The 23,054-nt window shown below is 43.6% G+C and overlaps 1 protein-coding gene across 3 annotated transcripts in view; it reads left to right on the top strand.

Moving 5' to 3' along the window:
- LOC116463120 (SAM and SH3 domain-containing protein 1) overlaps positions 1-23,054 on the top strand; it is a 208,575-nt gene that overhangs the window by 174,245 nt on the left and 11,276 nt on the right. For 2 of the 3 annotated variants that reach the window (XM_032146081.2, XM_032146080.2), the window contains 8 exons: positions 276-408; positions 5,490-6,325; positions 11,243-11,317; positions 13,389-13,532; positions 17,437-17,572; positions 18,708-18,877; positions 19,682-19,891; positions 20,654-20,804. In XM_032146081.2, the coding sequence (XP_032001972.1) occupies positions 276-408; positions 5,490-6,325; positions 11,243-11,317; positions 13,389-13,532; positions 17,437-17,572; positions 18,708-18,877; positions 19,682-19,891; positions 20,654-20,804 (1,855 nt within the window). The remainder of the gene's footprint in view (positions 1-275; positions 409-5,489; positions 6,326-11,242; positions 11,318-13,388; positions 13,533-17,436; positions 17,573-18,707; positions 18,878-19,681; positions 19,892-20,653; positions 20,805-23,054) is intronic. The other variant, XM_032146083.2, reaches the window with a different exon arrangement.

Genomic DNA, 23,054 nt, shown 5'->3' with positions numbered 1-23,054 from the left:
CTAAAAGAGGACAAGGAAGTAGTTGAGACAGATGCCCCCACAGGCCAGTTGAGGGCAAGGATGTGTGTTTCTGTGCCTAGGACCTAATTCTACGCTGATTTAGATCTTAAGATGGTATGTGGCACTTTGTAAACCTCTTGGGCAAATCTGTTGGTTCCCCAAGTTCAGCGACAGAGCTGCCGAGGTTCAGACTGGCAGCAAGGCCGGCTACATCCAGCCGCACGGGCAAAGCTTGGAGCAATTACCTGATTAACTTTTCTTTGTTTCTTTGCCAGTCAAGAGAACAATCGGATGATGAGACTGAGGAGTCGGTGAAGTTTAAGAGGTTACACAAGCTGGTAAACTCCACTCGCAGAGTCAGAAAGAAACTAATTAGGGTGGAAGAAATGAAAAAACCCAGCACTGAAGGTAAAAAAAAAAAAAAAAAAAAGGCAAACTCCACCCTGGTTATTCCAAAAGAAATCATTTGGGGTCAGTTTCTCAGTAGAAAAGGGATACGATTTCACATGGAAAATGCATTGAGCTCTGGCTGAATCTGGCAGGACTGTGCCTGCCAGAAGAGTGATGCTCAGATGCGATGATGTGATGGAATGAAGGGGTCCTGGAGTCAGGCGTTTGGGGTGCTTAGTCATTTAAATTTAAAAGATGGGAAATGGAAATTTTCTCAAAGTGTAGTATAGCTTTATGTATGAGCTTATACCATTTTATATAAACTTTCTAACTTTTTCACATGAGCCTCCAATCCCAAAAAGGACTATGGTTCTTGCTCAGTGAATTTAGTTCAGATTTGATATACATACATTTTGAAGAAATGCCTAACAATCAGGGCACCTAATATCCCTTTAAATTTCTCAGGGATGGTTTGTTCTTCCTGTAGAGAGTCTCAAGTCTCAATTCAAATGGGGGCTTTAAGGACCTAGGATTCTAAGAGAATCTTTTAAGAGTTGTATTGCTGGGGTTAGCCAGGTGAAACAGTAATGTCAAAAGTGACATCAGCTTGGATTTATTGAAATGGAGAGTTATCCTTTGACATATAATTATGACAGTTCAAATCTCAACCTGATTCATCTCTCTTCTTAGTAATGTGCATTTGCAGCATCTTATAAATTCTCCCCAAAAAGGTAAAATAAAAGAATAAGATTTTTCTGTTTGAAAAATGAAAATAATTGAATTGGATAAAAATACTGGAAAGACTATGCTTTTTAAAAAACACCTTACTTGTTAAAATGTCATATCTACATTGTGAGGAATTTCAAAATCTTAACATGTAGGTTTTGAAATTATTTTTGTAGAGGCATTTTTGTTATATAGAAATAAAATCAAGCCGTGTAAAGAAATGGATTTCCCCTTATTTGCAAAGATAAGGGTTTTTTGTTTTTATTGCTGCTTTTAATTTGTGTTTGTTATTATTTGTGGGTTTAAATCCCTTAGAATAATACTGAAACTAAGTGGGTAACTGTGAGAGAATGGGGATTAGAAGGGAAAAGAAAAACATGAGGAGAGAAATCAGCTTTATGGCCAATTTCATAAACTAGGGTTGTTTTCAATTCTGAGGTTTCATTACAGTATCTTTTTGCATGGTAATTCTGTTTACATTTGGATGCAATGCTGATTTTACATTTGGGTGTTTTAATACCTGCCCACCGGTTGTGAATTCCACAGTATTGAATGTACCCTGTGGCGGCCCTTACTGAAATCGCAGACAGGGTCAGTTGGTACTGTTAGGGGGAACCATATGGGATTGCCAACATTCAACTTTAAGGGCACATTTGGTAACAAATCTCATGAACGCTCGGCCAAAATCAAGCCTCAAATATAACACATAGATGGGTGGGGTTCATCCATAACTGAGATAACATGGACAAAGTACCTAGTCCTGGGCCTGTTCCCCAGTGGGCCCTTCACACATGATAGTGGTGTGTTAAAGCACCCTTTCAACTAGAATAACATGATTAAAAATACAGACATTGTAATTTGCAAATTTATTTCAGAATAAATCAATCCAACTATCTTTGAGAGGCATCAATTGAAAAGGAAAAATATACCAAAAGGGATAACTCTAGAGTAAAAAGTAATAGCCATATGGAATTCTGGCTCTGAACTTTAATTTATCTGGGCACAAATCAGGCTTCACAGATGGAAGATGGATTTAGTGAGCTCAAATCCTAAGGTACGCTCTGGCATCTGATGAGTCAGGGTGCTGAGCTGCCCTTGGCCAAGCTCACCCATCTTCTCAGGAGAGGCCCCAGGTGTGTGTGTAGCTCAAGGCGCCTGCTTTGGGCTGCCCCCCAATTCCCTGCTAAACTGGAACTTCCTCCAACCCCTGCACAATAGAGAACTCTCTGAGGGTCCTACTGGCAGTGGTACTTGGAAGAGGCTATCTTGGCCCCTGTCCATCTTGCAGAGCAGAAAGGATTCATACTCCAGTAGGCCTCCCCTTCCCCCTCCCCCGCCCTTGGACTTACAAAGGGTTGATCCTTTGACTTCCTGCATGCCTGTGCTAATACCAAGTTGTCTGCATAATTATCATGTATTGAGGGCACACCATGTGCCAGGCACTTTCCTTAACACTTTAGATTTTATGTTCTCTTTAATGTCATCCTCAGAATAGCTACCAGAAGTAAGCACTTACACCATCCTCATTTCACATACGAGGAAACTGAGACTCAAAGAGGCTAAGTAATTGACTCCTGGCCACTCAGCTAGCCAGCAGAAGGCCCAGCACAGTGTCCAGGCAGCCTGCTCCCTGACAGCAGCCTGTTCTCACTCTGCTGCCACCTCTCTCCCCCACCAGCTCTGGAGTCCTCGGAAAGCCAGGAGAGAGATCAGTTCTTCACCTATTCTCACCCTTGCACCCTGAGTTTCAAGTCCTTATCCTGTCATGGACAACCCTGGCCAATCTTTAATCTAAGCTACATCGGTGCCCTTTATCTGCCCATTTCTGTGTCTTTGCCGCAGAATGGACACCCTTCCTTCCCTCATTGCTCCCACTCAGTTCTCTCTGGCAATGAATCGCCAGTTTTGTAGAAAGCCTTTCAGTTCATACAGCACTTTCACGTAACTCTTTTATGAGGATATGTTTACTGTTATCATCACAACAGTCTGGCCAGGGATATTATGGAAAGATAGGTAGGCATTATTACAGATGAGGAAACAGAGGCTCAGAGCCAGGAAGTAATTGCCCAAGGTCGTGGAGCTGTGAGTGGCAGAGCCGGGCTGGATGCAGAGCATACCCCTGAGTTCCTGGCATTAAGTCAGCCCACAGCCTACCTCTCTCCTCCTGCCAAAGTCACCTTGCCTTTGGTAAGCCGGTCTCGGCTGAATAAGATAGATGGAGGCCTTCATGTGAAGCAAATCACAGCAAATGTGATGGAGTGAGCTCATCTTGATGGTCACTCTTCCAGTAGGAGAGTTGTATGCTCAAGTCAGAGAAGGATGGGAGAAGCGATGCTCCAACTTCAAGCCGTCCAGGTCAAGGTTGGGATTCCAGGCCACTGGTCAGGCTCAGACGGAAAAGCCCGCACTACAGGAGGCCTGCCCTCAGCACCGGCAGATGCAGCCTCTTGGGAAGCGTTTGCAACATTTCCCTCACAACCCCTTACCAGATGCTGACTTTCCTGAACCCGAGAATAGAGCTACATTCATCATGGACATGCGTGCACCAGCTGGTTCCAGACTCAGATGTGACACCGAAGTATTGGAATCTCTGACGACAATCCTAAGCACAGAGCCCAGAAAATGTCCAAAACAACTGCTGAGTGACAGATCCTTAGGATCCGCAGGGTGGACTCACCTGACTTCCCTGAAACCCCTTAGGACTGGGGGTGGAGAAGGGCCTTTGCACATCTGCATGGACAACTGGGCAGATGATGAAGCCACAGCCATGCTCAGCTTCTTTAATAGAGAAGTCCATGGTTGGGCTGCCCCTGCATGGGGGCAGCCTGTGGGCTGTGCCTCTAGTCTTGGCTCAGTCGCTTCTTCTTGGAAGTGGAGGGTGGACTCTAACTAGAAGAGGTTGCTATTTGTATTTCCAACAGCATAAGAACCCTTGGTCTCCACACCTTGTCAGTCAGGTGTCCTGAGGAAGGAGCGGGAAACTTCCAGGATATTCGTACCCTGCCTCTGGGCTGGTGAACTTCTGTGAGAACCCTGAATCCTGCCTTTAAAGTCCCCCTGAAAGATCCCTGAACGATTCTTTAGGGGACTGTGGGCTAGGCAGAGTTTTACATCTTCTTTCCCACTTCCCACCTTCCCCACCACCGTCTGCTGGACATGAATGTAAAGTTGACCTTGGGTTGTATTTAATAGCAGCTGTTCTTTTTTGTTGTTGTTGTTGTTACATTTCTACCTATAAATCCCATCAATTGGGAAAGTAAGCCATTTTTAGAATTTTAAAGGACAGCTGCTATTCTTTTCCCCTCTGAGTTTTGCTCTGAACTGAGCATAGCTCCCCTTTTTCTCTGACATTTAACCACACACTGGCACCCTCGTCCCAGCTGGTATATTTAGTGCCATCCTTCTGTTCCAAGGAACTTTTCCTTTTTTCCTCTTCACAATTCAGCGGGTGGAAAGCTGCAGAGCTCAAAGTTTCCCTATAATTAAAGGGACACAGCCAGTTGGGATCGCTACACCCACAGTTTGACCTACTTCTTTTCTCACATCTGTTCATATAACACACACGGAAAAGAACTCGGTTTTCCTGCCAGCAAGTCCAGACCTTTCCACTGGGCTCCGGAGGGTTTGGCTTGCCACCTGGCTCCAGTGAGGGCTTCAAGAGCTGGAATCCCTGAGACCAGTGGGACCCTGGAGCTGCCTGCGTGTCAGGGCCCTTAAACGCCCTTGCTGCTTCATAGTGAGGCCTGAGTTGATGGGATTATCTGGCCGGGATCACTGAGTTTCCTAACTTTTTGCATTTGGCCTGTCAGCTGGAGACGATTTGTCAGTCACATTTGCAAGATACAACCCTTTAGAGTGTTTCTCCCCACCAAAACTTCCTTGGAGATTTAATCACTCAAATGGCATATGTACCAATAAAACAGTCACTGTCAGCCACATGACATTTATCACACTCCAACTATAAAAAGCGACCAGAGCCAACATAAAGGAGTGCCTTTCGGAAGGGGGAAAGATCCTGATTCCTGGTTTCAGAGGGTTGCATTTACAAACTGCAGAGGGCATTATCTCGAAATGCTAAGGCATATTGTGATTATGGCTAGCTTAGATTTTGCAAACGGCATTTTAAATACGTCTGTGAAGGTGTTAGGTCTACAAAGATATTTAAAGAAGAAAACACATCTGAAACCTTTTAACATTAAGCTCGTGTGAAACCATGTATTTGCACAGTCTATTTTCATTTTTCTGTACATATATAAGTGGGAGCTGGGTTTATAAAGAGGGTCATGATATGGAGAAAGGTGGTGAATGTAAAGAAAGATATATGCAAGAATGCAAAGTTGTGTTCACAAGAGACTCTGTTGGTTTCCCTCCAGGTGGGGAGGAGCACGTGTTCGAGAATTCGCCGGTCCTGGATGAACGGTCTGCCCTCTACTCTGGCGTGCACAAGAAGCCCCTTTTCTTTGATGGCTCTCCTGAGAAACCTCCCGAAGATGACTCAGACTCTCTCACCACGTCTCCATCCTCCAGCAGCCTGGACACCTGGGGGGCCGGCCGGAAGTTGGTCAAAACCTTCAGCAAAGGAGAGAGTCGGGGCCTGATTAAGCCCCCCAAGAAGATGGGGACATTCTTCTCCTACCCAGAAGAAGAAAAGGCCCAGAAAGTGTCCCGCTCCCTCACCGAGGGGGAGATGAAGAAGGGTCTCGGGTCCCTAAGCCACGGGGTAAGTACGGATGGTGTTTGCTTCTATGACAACCACCGTCGCAGGCACCACCTTCTGGTGTCCCTGGAGGAATTTCAGAGTGTCCGGAAGCAAATCCGCTTGAAGAAAACGGATACTAATTATTCCTGTTCCAGAGCTTTTCTCTGCCAGCGTCCCTCCAGAAAAGGAGTCACCAGCACCACCTGTGACCTGCAGCTGCTCCGGCAGAAAGGCAAAGGGGGCGGGAGCTGCGGCTTCCCCGGCAGGAGGGTGCGCAGGCGCACCTCGGTCAGCGAGTTCAATATCACCTACGTGGTGGAGCGGAGCCTGTACAGCCACCTGAACCTGACCCAGCTAGTGCGGCCAGCCTCAGACAGGACCCTGAGCAAGGCTGAGAGACAGGACCTGAGGCGGTGCCTGCTGGAGGAGGATGAGGAGGCAAAGAGGAAGTGGGCCGCCACGGTCGACCGCTGTACTAAAAGGGTTCTCTTGAGAATCCACCAGAAGTCTGTGAGTCACAAAGATGGTCCCGAGGACGGCCTTGTCATTTCTGTGATGTGCAGTCAAGCATTATGGCCTTTCTTCTGCGGGGACCGGCTTCCTCCCCTCTCTCCTGTTCATGACGTCAGGGCACATCCCACCATCACCTTCAACTTCAAATCCTGCTTTCACTTCCAGGCAGCTTTCACCTTCTCTTCCATTTCTCCTCTTGTCAGATGAAGCTGTTTGAGTGCCCATTAAAATAAGCATTGAAGCTAATCCAGAGAGGGACTTCCAGGGTACAGGGGTGGGGTTTGGCCGCCTCCAGGAGTGGCTGTCTTGATTCTCGGCCATTGTGTCACTTGACCTCAAAGAAGCTGATTCAAAACAGAAGGGCATTTCGCCCTTGAAAGAGATGCTTGCTCTTGGTTTTAAAATCAAAACAACAGGAGCAGGCTCATGGAAAAACTGCCGTCATCACAGTCACCAATTCGGTGATTTGAAAACATTATAAAGCACATTTATTTTATTAGTAGAGGCAAGCAGAAAGTTCGTAAATCTACCAACAAAATTTGGAGCTTTTTTGTTTTACTTAAATCTATTCCATGTTCTTATCTTTATAAACAAATCAACATTTGGAAATGCCTTCCCCTAGCGTATAGATTCTTCTGTACTCAGCAAGGAATGAAGTACTCACTTTCAAATAGTAGGATGTTTTTCACTTTTAACAGTGGATGATCAGAGACCTAGTAAGATTTATTTTCAAGGCATGACTTACTTTGAACTTCAGAATGTAGATATTTTTCCTTCTGAAATTCCCACCTAACTTTTACTTTGCACAGTGGCGCATATAAAATGGTGCAAAATGAGGAAGTAGATTTCTTGGCCCTCTGTCACCTGGCACCTTGCTTGATCTGCTCAGGACGGTTGGCTGTGGGCCCTTTTAAAGACCTGAAAGACCTGAAAGAATAGAGTGTCCTTCAATAGTGGTTTTCCCAGGGGGCCTTCCCATTCATGAACAGGATGTTCTTCCCCAGACGATTAGTGTAATTTAAATTCATTCAGTCGGGTTCTGCTTTTGTGAAAGGGAAGACGGATTGGTCAATGCCATTCTTAAAACAACCTTCTCTGTTGTAAAAGAATTCTTAGGTCCTTCCTAGCCCCTGGGTTTTCCAAATATTTCCACATGTTGACTTTCTTCCTAGATCTTATTTTCTGTCCTTTCATATTCACATAACTCTTGCAGCACTTTTAATACTACTAGTATGTAGCAGGAACTTTTCTTCTGGCTCTTTCTGTATCATGGCAACAGTTTTTCATTGGTTGAGTTTTGGTTTTAAAATAACAATTCTCTTTCTCACTCATTCAGCCTCTGGTTTGCTCTGACTCACAGATATTTTGAAAAATAACCAGTCTTAGTTTTATGTATTTATTTTTTACTTTCAGAAGTGTTCTACCCAGTTCATCTGCTCTTGTACCTTTTGACATGACCTTGATAGAACAGACGCACTTCTTCTGTTAATTGATGACTCACCTCTGTGAGTTTACACCATGTAATACTGAGAATTTTCCCAATTTGAGCACCTTGAATTGTTGATGTGCCTCTCATGGTATTTATTGTCAGATTAATACCATAACTCCATGAGGGCTTTGTCTCTAGAAGTTATATTTCTGGGATTTGTGCTAGTTAGTGTTGTGGGCCAGTGATTAATTCTTCATTGACATTGAGTATGGACATCTGCTGCTCATTTCCAGGCACCACCCCCACCTAATGTGCTGCTGTGTAATCCCTATCCCAAGTGTCAGTCTGAGGCTGAGTATTTTTAAAATACTGTGAGCTTGAGACACTAATGGGCAGTTTCAACACTTGCAAAAATATGTGTTCAGTAGGAAGTTATATATTTGCATATTCCTTTTCTTGTAGTACAGTTGTACAATCAAACAGATTAAACTTTCTAATTATCCAGAGAATGTAAATAAGTGTTCTATCTTACAATAGAAAGAACTTTTTAAAAAGGGATTAATCTTATTTCTTTGCTAGATTTATTTAAAAGGTTATTTTCCATTCTCCTTGTCATATTTCTTTCATTTTATCTAAAAGTTTCCTTTATTCTTCAACCTCAATCTCTTTGTCTTTCAAAAATGCCATATTTGCTTGATGAAGCCTCAGGGAAATGATAATGCTTTCTATCCACTGGAAGTGGTCACTCGTCTCGTATTTTATTTGGTCATTCAATTTTCATTTGAGAGAACAGACATGCATGACATTTGCAATTTTGTCCATTTTTGAATTCAACCCCAAAACATGTGTTTCCAACTGCATGGCCATTCCATTGACTAGCCCTCCTCATCCCAAGCATCTATCTAAAGTGTTTTTATAATTTTCAGTACAGGAGGTGTATGAACTAAAAAAACTTCACGTAGGCTTCATTTATTTAGGTCATCAACGTCAAAGGCTGGTTGATGTATTGATTTATTTTTTATGAGTCTCTTTACAGTCCATTTTCTCTTTTGAAGGAATGCTGTTTAAAGAACTACTTGATCTTATAGAAAAAGTTAGAAATTAATTCAAGCAATCTTTATTGTTATATTCTTTGTCACTCCTCCACTGTAAAAAAGAATCAATTCCAGATATCTTAGCCTATCACTGAAAGAGGTTTTAGTTGGTAGTTAAGAAAACTGGTCCATTCTTTAAGTTTTTCATTTTAGAAATAAATGCTTACAATAGGCATATGAAAACTTAAATGAGATTCTAATTTATTGCGGTCATAATTTCCACATAAATTCTTTGTCAGTTATTTCATATGTATCAGAAATAACTTGGGCTCCAACACTGCAGTAGATGCTGTAGTTTAAAGCAGGGACATGCAAAAGCCATACAATGATGAGGCATCTGGGCGCCATACCGTGTCTGTGAAGCCCTGAGTCACAGGAAAGGAACTAGAATAAAATCACTGCTTTTGCAAGGAGGAGGAAATGTACATGGCATTATAAGCTGGAAAGAGAAAGTTAATGTTAAAAATTAGCCTTGAGAGGTGGTCATAACATTGCTTACCCAGTTAGGTGATTTGGTGAATATATTTGTGTAGAAAGGTTTTTCTCTTTCTATAGAATAGATATAGGTCCAGTTAAGTTGATGACAAAAGAAATCAGATTGCCCACTGATATTTAATGTAGAATTAGGATAATGTCTATTAGAAAACAAGGCGGTAGTAGCAGCAGCAGCAGCAGCATCGGTGAATAAGAACAGCTCTGAGACATCCTGATGTCAGTTGTCATGAAATGCTTTCCTTATCTCCTGGCCCTCCCCTGTAGCCTAATGGCCGTCTCTCACTTTGTGGCCCATTCCTGGTATGCTCTGATTTTATAGTTGAACTCCCAGATTAGATTGTAAGGCCCAGAACAAAGCTCCAGCCCTGCATTTGCATATTTGTAATGTTAACTAAGCCTCAACTTCAATGTAACAGCTGTCAGGATGACTACCACATTTTCAGTACAGCCTTAATGAAAAGTAGTGGAAGAAACCAGCATTCATAGAGTGTCTGCCTTGTGCCAGGCAGTGCGCTAGAAGGCTTCAAATATGATATAAGTATTATTTTAATAATGAAGAATCTAAAGCTCAGAGAGTGTAAGTACTTTACCTGAGATCACACAGCAAGTAATTGACAGAACCAGGATTTGCATCTAGATTTCTGTGATTTCAAAAACGTAGGCATTTTCCTTCTAGGATGTTTCTACTTTATCAATTCAATTAATTATATATATATATGTATATATATATTTTAATAAATAAGCAATGCTTGTAGTATATTAGGTTGGTGCAAAAGTAATCACAGTTTTTGCCATTGAAAATAATGGCAAAACTGCGATTATTTTTGCACCAACCTAATACATTGTACTTTTCTGTTCATTTCTTCCATTTAATATCTGTTCATTAGACTTCTCTGAGAAGCTGGTAATACAAAATATTGAAGTCCAAATTAAACTTTGATTACTGATTTTTAAAAAAGATAATTAGTTGTAACATTAATGTGCGTTGCGTGGCGTGGGGCAGTCACTCAGTGGCTTTTACTAGAAAAACAACAGTGAATTTGAACCAAGTTCTGCAGATACAAAAATCACTAAGATATAAGCAGTTCCGTGAAGTTTGCAACCACCTAAAAGAATAATAAAGTTTTCATTCTTTATAACATCAGCATTTTTCCTACTGAAATTAAAGAGTGTGGTCAAAGACAGTCACTGAATCAACCGTTTTCTTTCTGGGCAAATGTGGCGTCTTCATTCACTGAGAGAAAAGGGTCACCATGAATTAACTTGGGCAGTTCGATGGGAAAGTTACCAGCGTCTTTGGCTAGGATGGGGAAGCAATGAGTGAGTAATTCTCTTGGCCTGATTGGACAACTGTAAACATAACCTTTTCCCCCCCCTCTTCTCAGCGATTTAAAACTAAACAAAACGAAAGTCTGTTTGAAAAGCTTGCTGTTGGTGTCAGAGCCACGGGATTTCAGACCTGGGTTTTCAGGATGCCTGAGTACATGGATCCTCTAACACTTATCCCTTCAGTATCTCTACTGAATGTAACTGATGTTAGGGGAAGTTCTGTGCTGGAAACAGGGAATCTCACAGCACTGGACTCATGGAGGGGTTTTTGTTGTTGTTGTTTTTTAGGCTTTTTTTTTTTTATAATGGTTGGTTTTTGCATGTTAAGGGGATTCTAGACCTCTGGGGTAGGCAGAGTTCCAGTGGCCTGTGAAAGGGAAAAATGAGTGAAGTTTCCTTATGACATGACTCATGTGTTTTTTTCTCATCATTTCTCGTTTTTTACTTTCATCCTGTCCACGTATTTGTGATTCAGAGATATCCTGCAAACGGGGACTGCTGGGTTGGTGCACTGCCGGCTGGCTTAAGCGTAACTGGAGTTTTTCTGCCCTGCCCTCTTTTCCACAGAGAACCTGCAGTTTTGGAGGATTTGACTTGACGAATCGCTCTCTGCACGTTGGCAGTAATAATTCTGACCCAATGGTGAGTAGCGTCAGAGGAAAGCAAAAAATATGGATTCAGGCGATGACGTTGACAATAGTTGACCATTGAGCATCTTTGAGAATTGATCCTGGGTACTGTTTTCCTTGGTAATCTTGAGTCACGTTTGGAAAAAAGCTCTATTTCACTCACCTTACAGACTCCACTGTTCCACGTGGAATGAATGATGACCACTCTCACTGCCATCTCCTTCCTTGAGTAGCACAGTTCCTTTAATGCCTTTGCTTCCGGTTTTCTTCAAGTAACAAATCCAGATAAGTCTGGCCTCTGTGGTCTAAGTCATTTTGCACATGGCCTTTTCTTCATGCTAGTTGCAACCACGTAACTACTACACACACATCGTGCCACGAAGTGGAGCCCTGTGATTTGTTCCCCAAGAGTATGTGCTGGCATTTTGGAACACCAGTCTTATTACGGGCCCAGTACCTGGCCCTGCATGGCCTATACTAAGCCTAGGGTTTTGTGGTCTGGGGTGTGCTGGAATGAACCCAGTCTCTGTGGGACCAAAACAGACCAGATTCTTCAGGGGTCTGCTGTCAGGCCCAGGTGTCTGCCCTCTCAGACCTGCTTTGGGGTCATAGTCTAGGGGCAACCCACCACAGTGGCACACGTTTTATTTCCTGAAATTTGCTTTCTCAGACCCCAAGGGTGAAGGTGAGTCTTTTTTTTTTTTGAGACGGAGTCTCGCTCTGTAGCCCAGGCTGGGGTGCAGTGGCACAATCTTGCCTCACTGCAACTTCCGCCTCCCAGGTCCCAGTTAAGCAATTCTCCTGCCTCAGCCTCCCGACTGGCTAGGATTACAGGCGCACACCACCATGCCCAGATAATTTCTGTATTTTTAGTAGAGTTGGGGTTTCTCCATGTTGGCCAGGCTGGTCTTGAACTCCTGACCTTGTGATTCACCCATCTTGGCCTCCCAAAGAGCTGGGATTACAGGTGTGAGCCACCGCACCTGGCCTTTGGTGAGTCTTATATGTAGTTTAGCTTGTCCTTTGCATTGTGTCATAAAACTGTAAAATGAAGATTTCATGTTTCATATTTGTTATGATCATGGGTCAGCTAAAATACCCACCTGGGATTTTATTTATATGAAATGTTTTGAAAATTTCCTGGAAGAGAATTAAACAATTTTATTTGGTTATCAAATTATATTGATTCTTAAGCCAATAGTTTTCTGCTGTCAATCTTTTTTAGAAATGAGAGAAAATATGATTTTTTTCTTTCTCAGGGAAAAGTTTGTTGTTTCAAAAAAATGCAAACTAGAATGAGAGATGACCACAATCTAGCTTTTTAAGAGAGAAATTTACACACTGAGTGCTATAGTGATGGAAAGCCAATCAGATGTTGCTCTTCTAACGACTGAGCTGTCACCATTTGTTCTAACCTGTTTCTCAGGGCAATTCAGTAGTATTATCCCTCTCTTCTCCCCCATTGCTGGGATTACATGAACATTGGTTCATGTAAATCACTTTTTTTTTTTTTTTCTGAGAGGGAGTCTTGCTGTGTTGCCCAGGCTGGAGTGCAGTGACGCGATCTCGGCTCACTGCAAGCTCCACCTTCCGGGTTCACACCATTCTCCTGCCTCAGCTTCCTGAGTAGCTGGGACTACAGGCACCTGCCACCACGCCCAGCTAATTTTTTGTATTTTTAATAGAGACGGGGTTTCACAGTGTTAGTCAGGATGGTCTCGATCTCCTGACCTTGTGATCCACCTGCCTCAACCTCCCAAAGGTAAATCACTCTTTACTGATGAAATGCAGTCCCCTTGGGTGTTAAAAATAGTGGAAAAAATGTAACCTGATAAGAATGTACTAAAAGTAAGTAAAATAAAAAGTGACTCACATCCCACTTTAAGCAAACAAAAAGCCCTATAGTCAATAAGCTTTCATTTTTAATCAAAGTGATAAATAATAGCACTGACTTAACACAAGAAAAACTTCAAGATCCTGAGGAATGCCAATATGTCTGAGAGCTAGGACGGTAATGTTTTAAATAATAAAACCTGTTCTTCATTTTCTGCGACCAACAATACTTGCAACATTTTGTTTTACAGGGTAAAGAAGGAGACTTTGTGTACAAAGAAGTCATCAAATCACCTACTGCCTCTCGCATCTCTCTTGGGAAAAAGGTGAAATCAGTGAAAGAGACGATGAGAAAGAGAATGTCTAAAAAATATAGCAGCTCTGTCTCTGAGCAGGTAGGCAGCTACCTGGTGGAATGTTCCCTTGGTTCTTCCTGACAAGAAAAGCTGAGGATGGCCCTTCTGAGATTTTAAATGGTGCTAAATACACATATTCCTTGGGATTAACCTGCTCCAAGTCCATGCTTTATTTACGTAGAGAAACACTGAATTCAACACACGTTTATTAAGCACTCTGGGCTGTTCAGCACCGTGCTTAGTGCTGGGAATACAAAATACAGGACTTGCCTTCTGTGTACAGACAAGAGAGACAGACATGTAAAGAAATGGTTATTCTTCAGTGCAATAAGCGTTGTAAATTTGAATACAAAGGAAGGATTTTATTTTCTAAACTATGCCTTGCTACAAAATGAATGTTACCTGAATCAAACCTAAAACTTTTTTTTTTTTTTTGGACAGCAGACTTGTCAATCATAGCATAAGTTGTTCTAGAAGCACATAGCCAGTCTAAGAAATAAACTCAAAGTTCTTCCTAGGTACCAGGCTTTGGTAATAATGCTTCAGAGAGGGGTATTTTCCCTCATTGGCCCTATCTGTAGCCATGAAGGAAGGTATCACAGAATTGATTTTTCCCCCCTGGATCTATAATTTCATTGCTAGAGAAATGACTGTTTCTGTCTTAATTGCATGGGTGGAGGGAGTAAAGACAGTTGGAGAGCTGGGCCTCAAGGTAATTATGACCATTCAATTTTCAAGACACTCTCCTCTGGCACCTGTATAGCACTCATTTTGTAGCCTGTTGAAGTTCCTGTGTATGAGCTGGTTGTCTGCTTGAAACATGTAGGTAATGCACTTTATCTACCACATAAAAACAGCAGGGAAAGCAGACATTTTTGCTCAGCTGCTGCTCTCTGGTGGGCACAGTGAGCTAAAACCAAGCATCACCCCTGTGCGAATGACTGAACACTACCAGCCTGCCACCCACCTCACTTGATTCAAACAAAGCCAGCACAGCAGCTTCAGCTGATTACAGTGGTTCTCACGGGGATAGGGTCAGAGGCTATCGTTTTGCTCCCCCATGGACTCCAGGGCAATGTCTTCCAATGGTCAGACTGGGTTGAGGTGAAGTGGAGTGGATATTGCTGGCATCTAGAGCAGCAGTGCCCAATCATTTTGCACCAGGGACTGGTTTCGTGGAAGGCAATTTTTCCATGGAGCTGGGGTGGATGGTGGTTTCAAGATGATTCACGTGCATTACATTTATTGTTCCCTTCATTTCTATTGTTATTACATTGTAATATATAATGAAATAATTATACAACTCACCATAATGTAGAATCAGTGGGAGCCCTGAGCTTGTTTTCCTGCAACTAGATGATCCCATCTGGGGATGATGGGAGACAGTGACAGATCATCAGGCATTAGATTCTCATAAACAGCATGCAATCTAGATGCCTCGTGTGCACAATTCACAATAGGATTTGTGCTCCTACGAGAATCTGATGCCGCCACTGATCTGACAGGAGGTGGAGCTCAGACGGTAATGCGAGTAATGGAGAGTGGCTGTAAAAACAGATGAAGCTTGGCCTGCTCACCCGCCACTCACCTCCTGCTGTACGGCCCACTTCTTAACAGGCCACAGACAGGTTCTGGTGCGTGGCCCGGGAGTTGGAGAATGCTGATCTAGAGGATAGAGGCCAGGGACGCTGCCAAACATCTTAGCATGCACAGGACAGTCCCCACAGCAAAGAACTGTCCATCAAAATGATCAGTGCTCAGGCTGAGAAACCGTGGCCTATTAGACCTGCAGGAGATGTCTGGACTGCCTTCAATATGCCTTATCCATGATTTTGTTTTCTTTATCCTTTTCATTCTCTTGTCCCTGTGGGTGACGGAGTGATAGTGATTCTGTATTTCTTCCCAGCAATGAGGCAGTCAGCATGCTAGTGAAAGCATGCTACTAATTTAAAGCATTTTATTAAGTTTGCTTTTCCCCAAAATTGAAACAGCCACTAAAACTCTTAAGCTCATGTTCAAAGAGGTTTTCTGCTTTATGAATCATAAGCATAGAATTTTAATGTCAATTTGGCATTTTTCAATAATTTTACTACCATATAGCAATCTTATGTGCTTAGTTCTATTTTTTTAAAGCTGCCATTTCACATAAATTAAGGAATAACAGAAATAACTGATCATTGTAAATTTTCTGTAAAGCAAAAATAATGGAAGGTTTTGTGTGGTTGTTTTTTTGTTTTTGTTTTGAGACGGAGTGTCACTCTGTCACTCAGGCTGAAGTGCAATGGTGTGGTCTTGGTTTACTGCAACCTCCGCCTCCTGGGTTCAAGCGATTCTCCCACCTCAGCCTCTGGAGTAGCTGGGACTATAGGCACGTGCCACCATACCCGGCTAATTATTGTATTTTTAGTAGAGATGGGGTTTCACTACGTTGGCCAGGCTGGTCTCGAACTCCTGACCTCGTGAGCCACTCACTTCAGCTTCCCAAAGTGCTGGGATTACAGGCATGAGCCACCGCGCCCACCTTGTGTGTTTCTTTTTTAAAAACTTTTTAGTAAATATACCAACCATTATGGTAGAGATATTTGTTTTCTCTGTTACTGCTATATGCCCAATACCTGGATTAGTGCCTGTTATTGTAGGTAATTAATAAACATGTGATGAATAAATTAATAACTTTTTAAAGCATTTGAAAATATATCAGAGACCCACATTTACTATTGCTGTTTTTCAAACTGCGTGCTTTTTTCAGAAGCATTACAGAAGACTTTAATGGGAAAAAACTCACTTATTTTATGACGCAGAAAGGAGGAATGAATTTTTTTTTAAAAGGAATTCATACTTTGGAGCTTCAGTAACTTCCTAATAATGTCAGCTCTAGTTTTCTTTGTTGTTTTTGAGGTCGCTTGCTCACTTTCCTCACACTGAAAGCACTAATGTGTGTTGGATCAGAAGCTGCTGTTGCTGATGTCCTCAGATGTTTGCAGGACCTGCGGAGCTGTGTTAAGGCCCTTCTGATGATTCGGCAGCATGCAAACAGCAGGTTTCATTTAGCTGGTTTTGTGCTCACGTGGCTGTGGCCATATGTAATATGCCAGAGACTTTTCTATTTTGGCAAGTAAATAATTCTCACTGCAAACTTTCTGAAGTGCGATATCGTCTATTGATATAGCACCACGAATCAAATAAGCATGCTATACTCAAATGTGCAAATAAGGAGCTGCTGAGAGGATAATACTTAGCTACTCAAAATGCAGAAAGTACTGCTGAGTCACTCCCATCAGGATCCTGGTGTGAAAGAGACTTCCCAGCTTTTTACTGACAACACTTTAGAAAAGTGAAAGAAGCTAAAACTTTAGAGTGACATATGGAAATTTTATTGTAGACTGGAAAATAGTATGTTTGCTGTATATTTGGTTTTTAAATTCATGTTTCTTTAGCCAATGCCAATAATTTGTATAAATAGAAATATAAGAATCTAGCCAATTTTTTTTTCAAGGAATACACTTTTTTAAAAGTGCAAATGTTTCCTATCCAAGTAGATTAAATATTCTCTGACTGCACTTCCAGGTATTCCATTAATCATGGATTGTACTTGATCTACATTTGAAGTCCAGCCTTGCTACTGGGCTTTTGTGTATGCTGAGTCTCTAAACCTTTAAGTATTTTGTCTGTGTGGTAGACAGATTTTTTTTTCTTGGAGATTCCAAGAATATCTATTCGAGAATGAGAAATAATATTTGAGTGCTTAATAAATAGTAACATTGGCCACGACTTTAAAAGTAAGCAAGGATGTCAGTTTAAAAGGAGGAGAATATTGGTTATGGAATCAAATATGCGTATAGATTGATTTGATTGATTTCATTGAAGGCCAAGTCGCTGAGAATTACAAAACAACACCTGTCCACTCTGATGAACTTCTTCATTTTGTTGAAACCCATGGCAGGACTCGGGCCTTGATGGAATGCCTGGCTCCCCTCCGCCTTCACAGCCTGACCCCGAACACTTGGACAAGCCCAAGCTCAAGGCCGGGGGTTCTGTAGAAAGTCTTCGCAGTTCTCTGAGTGGGCAGAGCTCCATGAGTAAGTCTAGTTTGTCATTGTGATTATTTTCTTTGGCGTTAATATCTGACATATACTGAGCACTAGGTTCAGGCAATTTCAAGGGGAATAAGACCAAGTCCTGCCCTTCAGGTGCTATTAGAGAATCAGACCAGCAAACTCTCTGGACTCAGAGTCGTGTTTGTTTATTAGTAGACATGCAGCAGCAGCAGCAGCCCAAAAGAGGAGGTGATGAATTTTGATTGGAGACAATAGGGAAAGCATCTCAGAAGAAGGATCTAGAGAGCAGGGGGAATAAGCCAGGGAGACAAGCACATGAAGATGACCAGCAAAATAATGGGAGTGGGGAAGGGAGGGGAATTTTATATGTGACTGATAAATTCGGGCCAATGGTAGTTGGAGTTGGCTGAATGGTATGAAGGAAGAGATCAACTTTTTATTTTGTTTTAATTTTTATTTTTGAGATGGTGTCTCCCTGTCTCCCAGGCTGGAGTGCAGTGTTGTGATCTCAGCTCACTGCAACCTTCGCCTCCCTGGCTCAAGGGATCGTCCTGCCTCAGCCTCCTGAGTAGCTGCACTACAGGGGCATGCCACCACACCCGGCTAATTTTGTTGTAGAGACAGGGTTTTGCCATGTAGCCCAGGCGGATGGAACTCCTGGACTCAAGCGATCTGCCCACCCCGGCCTCCTAAAGTGCTGGGATTATAGGCATGAGCCACCGTGCCCCAAGATCAGGTTTAAACCTACCACTTTAAGTTCTTACCCTTTTGGACAAATGACATGACTGCTCTGAATTTGTTTCCTCATCTGTAAAATGGTTAGAGAGAGTATGCATTACCACTGAGAGGTCACGAATGTTAAGAGCAGAGTCTAGTGCCTGGTCCTGCAGTGTCCTCCATGCGGGATCCTCCGTGCCAGATGGATTCCCAGGTCATGAGGGTAACTTGCTGTGAGTCCCCTGTCCAGTGAGGAGATGAGGGATAACACTCACAGAATTCATAACTGGGCCCTGCCCTGGTCCTGTCAGAGGGTTGTGGCTCAAGGCTTCCTTTCTGTGGGCCTTTGTTTCCTAATCTGCCGTACCTTCAATACCTTTCTGCTTTGCTGGGTGGGAAATCTGGATCTACCCGTGTTCTTCCTGTGTTTCCTGTACAGGTGGTCAAACAGTGAGCACCACCGATTCCTCAGCCAGCAACCGGGAAAGCGTCAAGTCGGAAGATGGGGATGACGAAGAGCCGCCTTACCGAGGCCCGTTCTGCGGGCGTGCCAGGGTGCACACCGACTTCACCCCCAGTCCCTATGACACAGACTCGCTGAAGCTCAAGGTATCTCTTTCCCTGGCCTCAGAGTAGCTAACTGGGCTCTTCCATTTCTCTAGGAGGCTTTCTTTCCTCCTTACTGTTGAATGCTGGGCTACTATGGTACAGACTGGACAGTATCTTGGCTACCTCCATCACTGGTCTCCTCTGTAGTGAAAAGCAGAACAAGATCCAGCCAGCCCTCGAGGCAGAGGGAGGGTCTCGTGTTGATCCCTGGGTTATCATCACTTCACCCCTCTGACCTCAGCTTCCCTCTAGAATTCCTATTGCACACCCTCCCTCTCCCCACCTGGCTCCCGCTCCACACACCTGGCTTCTGTGTTTCCTCCATCTGAAGAAAGATTTCTGCCTTCTGTGTGCTCAGAGATACCTTTATGGGACAGATGGGGTTCCACAAAGTGTGTGCAGCCATGACAGGGCCGGGATCGCCACTGGTTAGGACAGGTGGGAAGTGCCTTCTCTAAGAAGCGGGAGCCCTCTGAGGAGGGAAGGCTTTCAGAGTGCCGGGTGGGCAGCCTGACTGAGAGCACCAGGGGCACCCCAGGCACCCCTGGTTCTGCAGGGCAGGAGGGTGGAGGAGCTGTGACCGGGGGCCTGCGTGGAATTGCGTACAGTCAGAGACACCTGTCTGGCCTCTGCCGAGCTCACAGTCACATCCTATGCAGGTCACTCAGAGGGGTGACTTGTGGGACCCCGATTCTGGCCTTTGTGGCATCTTCACTTCTGCATGACCTGTGTATCTGGCAGATTCAGGATTTGTACGTTCATGGAATGTACCTAATGGAAAGATCTTTGCTCCCTGGGCCACAGAAAGGAGATATCATTGATATAATCAGCAAGCCACCCATGGGGACCTGGATGGGCCTGCTGAACAACAAAGTCGGCACGTTCAAGTTCATCTACGTGGACGTGCTCAGTGAGGACGAGGAGAAACCCAAACGCCCCACCAGGAGGCGACGGAAAGGACGACCACCCCAGCCCAAGTCTGTGGAGGATCTCCTGGATCGGATTAACCTAAAAGTCAGTCGCTTCTGATTCTTGTCACACACTACCCCCTCACTGCCTTTTTCTCTCCTACACTAAGCAAGTGAGGGCATTTTTAGGGTAGGGTTGGGGCTGATCTGTGTGGTCCAATAAGGGCAGCTCGTTACTATGATGAGCATCCATTATTCTACAGAAAGAGTTACCAGTTTTCCAACACTGCCTTTGACCTCAGCTATGGGTGATAGCATAAGCCCCGGGTCAAACCTTGCTGCTGGAAAAGCTGTAGGCAGAAACTCCTGGCACCTTGATTGCAGCTAGCTCCACAGGGGCCACGAGGAAACTCTGTGCCCACCTCTCTCCCACCATCACTCCAAGCGTCTACTACCGTGAGTCTGCAATGAGAGATTATGTTTCCTCTTTGCAAAACTCTTGATCCTGAGGAATTCAAAGCTGGGTTTTAATAGCTCTGTAAATGGAGGAGGAGTCTCCTCTGTTGTGGGCTCTGTGGAGGTAAAGGAATTAGCTCTTATCAAGAGTACAATTATAGTGCAAGCCAGCGGAATCCATCACAGCCTGCAATGTACATCTTCCTGACCCATGATTAATAAAACACCCTGCTTGCCTACTAAGCCAGAGGACTGGGATGTACAGGATCCATTGCAAATGATACTTACTAATCTTTTGATTAGCCTGAAGGTGACTATGGGAACAGTGTGTGGGTTGCAGGCTAGTTGGTGGTGGTGTTATCATGTGTCTGGGCTGGCTGACTCCCTTCTGTCTTCCTTCTCCCTCTCACAGGAGCACATGCCCACTTTCCTGTTTAATGGATATGAAGATTTGGACACCTTTAAGCTGCTGGAGGAGGAAGACTTGGATGAGTTAAATATCAGGGACCCAGAACACAGAGCTGTTCTCTTGACAGCAGTGGAGCTGTTACAAGAGTATGACAGTAAGTCCCTGTACACACAGAGGTGTTCCCTGTGAGGTCCGCCACAGCAGGCCCCACGTACACTGCCGGTATGTGCTTAGGTCCCTGGAGTCACTTATTCTGTCCTGTTCTTTCCCAAGCCAAGGTCAAACAGCACAAATCATAAATTCCCAGTGCAGACATGGGAACAAAAGAAAACCTCACGTGCCGCCGCCACCTTTCTGGGCATGTTTCTAGGTGATAGTTGAAGAGGATTCTGCACTAAGTGTCTACAAGAATGGAATTACAGTTTTCCCAAAAAAATGGGTAGACTCCACTTTCGGTACTTTTGAGATGTGCGGCCTCCCGCAGGCCATTGTGACAGCTGAGCACAACAGTGACTGTGACCAGCTGGGAGGCTTTTGCTCAGCTAAGGCTTGATTACTTTTCAGAGCACACGAGGAGTTGTGTTCTTATTGAATAGACTGGTTAGTGAATAAATGAAATTCATCAGCTTTCGTTAAAGGAGGAGACGTCTCTCCGCAGTGAATATGTAGAGCAGAGAATTCCATATCGATTGGCTTTCAAATTCCCAACCTAAATGACAGCTTATTTTTACAGCCTGTGAGCAGAATCATCAGTGAGCTCACAGCTTTTATGAAGTCTATTTGAATACACCATATCCTTTGCGCCATTAACTCAGTCTTATCTTGCTCTGTATTCTTCAATCTGCCATCAGAAATATTCCTGAAATCGTTCATCTTAAAGGAGTATCCTTTCCAGTTACTGAATTCAAACGCATTTTCCTTCAAGGACTCTGCTTCAGGGATATCAGTAGCTAATAGCATTTCTGTTGCTGAAAGACACACCAAAACCATGGTTAATGGTGGAAAAAAGAATTATACATTACTGAAATGTATCAGGCCTGAGAAACATGGAAGCAAGCGTCATTAGGTGAAATTCACTTCTGCTAAATAGGCAGTCCCTCTAAATGAACTGATAAGCTAGAGAAACACACACCATCAGATAGATGTCTGGGCCTAAGATAAACAGGCTGCCTTTAGGGATAGATTTGGAGGCAATTGTGACTCATAGTTAATATCACTTTATAACAAGGTCTTTTAAGTATTTGATTGCCCAAGAGACACGTTGGGGTCTGTGGCCAGGTTGTGTGTAAAGAGACTACACAGTAACTGGTGTAGCCTACCAGCTCAATTAGTATGAATCAGTATTAAATCATCTATTGTCCCGAACCACATCTGCCCAGAAACAGCTCACTTGCTCTTCCTCAGTCACCAAGAATAGCTGGGGTTTTTGTTTTGTTTTGTTTTGTTTTAGAGACAGAATTTCACTCTCGTTGCCCAAGCTGGAGTGCAGTGGTGCGATCTTGGTTCACCACAGCCTCCACCTCCCGGGTTCAAGCAATTCTCCTGCCTCAGCCTCCCGAGTAGCTGGGATTACAGGCATGCACCACTACGCATGGCTAATTTGTGTATTTTTAGTGGAGATGGGGTTTCACCATGATGGCCAGGCTGGCCTCAAACCCCTGACCTCAGGTGATCCGCCCACCTTGGCCTCCCAAAGTGCTGGGATTACAGGTGTGAGCCACCGCATCCAACCCACAGATGGTTTATATATACTCTCCAGTACATTTCCTTTATCATCCACAGCTTTGGAGGAAAAAAGCTAACTCCTGAGTGTAAGGCAGCAATCTGTGCTTAGACTGTTCCATGCCACTTTGGCTGAGACCCATCATTCCTCCTGGGATCACGTCCTGAGATTTTTGTACCAAGGAGCATTTTGTAGGAGGGTATCGCTATCCATCAGGTTGCTAACCTGGAAGGTGAAGAAGACCTCTTTGCCTCTTCAAACATTCCATTATGGATCTATTCTGCTCTGGTGTTTAGAACCTCCCTGATATATAAAGTTGTACTTCCTTTTATTGGTTCTAAAACAAAGGCTTCAAAGTCCCAGAGGTACCCATTAGTGCCAAGAGTCAGGGTCCAGACTTTTCCTAGCATTATAGGATTTTACATCCAATACAGTTAAAGTCATCGTGGCTAAGAAGTAGTGCCTCTCTAACTGATAACTTAGATCATGATAGGTTTCTGTCAAACCAGATTTCTATACACTAGGGAGATACAGAGGTCTACTGAGATCCTTGAAGATATGTAGGGATCTTGAAAGGTTTCTAGCTTAGCCATAACTGAGAGCAAAAAGTACATTTCCAGCACTACTTGGAAGTCAGACCCGTCCAGCCTCCCTCGAAGCGTGGGAAAATGCCAGCCTTTT

This window comes from Hylobates moloch, unplaced genomic scaffold (genome assembly GCF_009828535.3).
Source record: "Hylobates moloch isolate HMO894 unplaced genomic scaffold, HMol_V3 SCAFFOLD_26, whole genome shotgun sequence".
In the NCBI taxonomy this organism is placed as follows: Eukaryota; Metazoa; Chordata; class Mammalia; order Primates; family Hylobatidae; genus Hylobates; species Hylobates moloch.
Note: the sequence above shows the minus strand (reverse complement) of the source record. Positions and strands in the feature narration are given on the sequence as shown.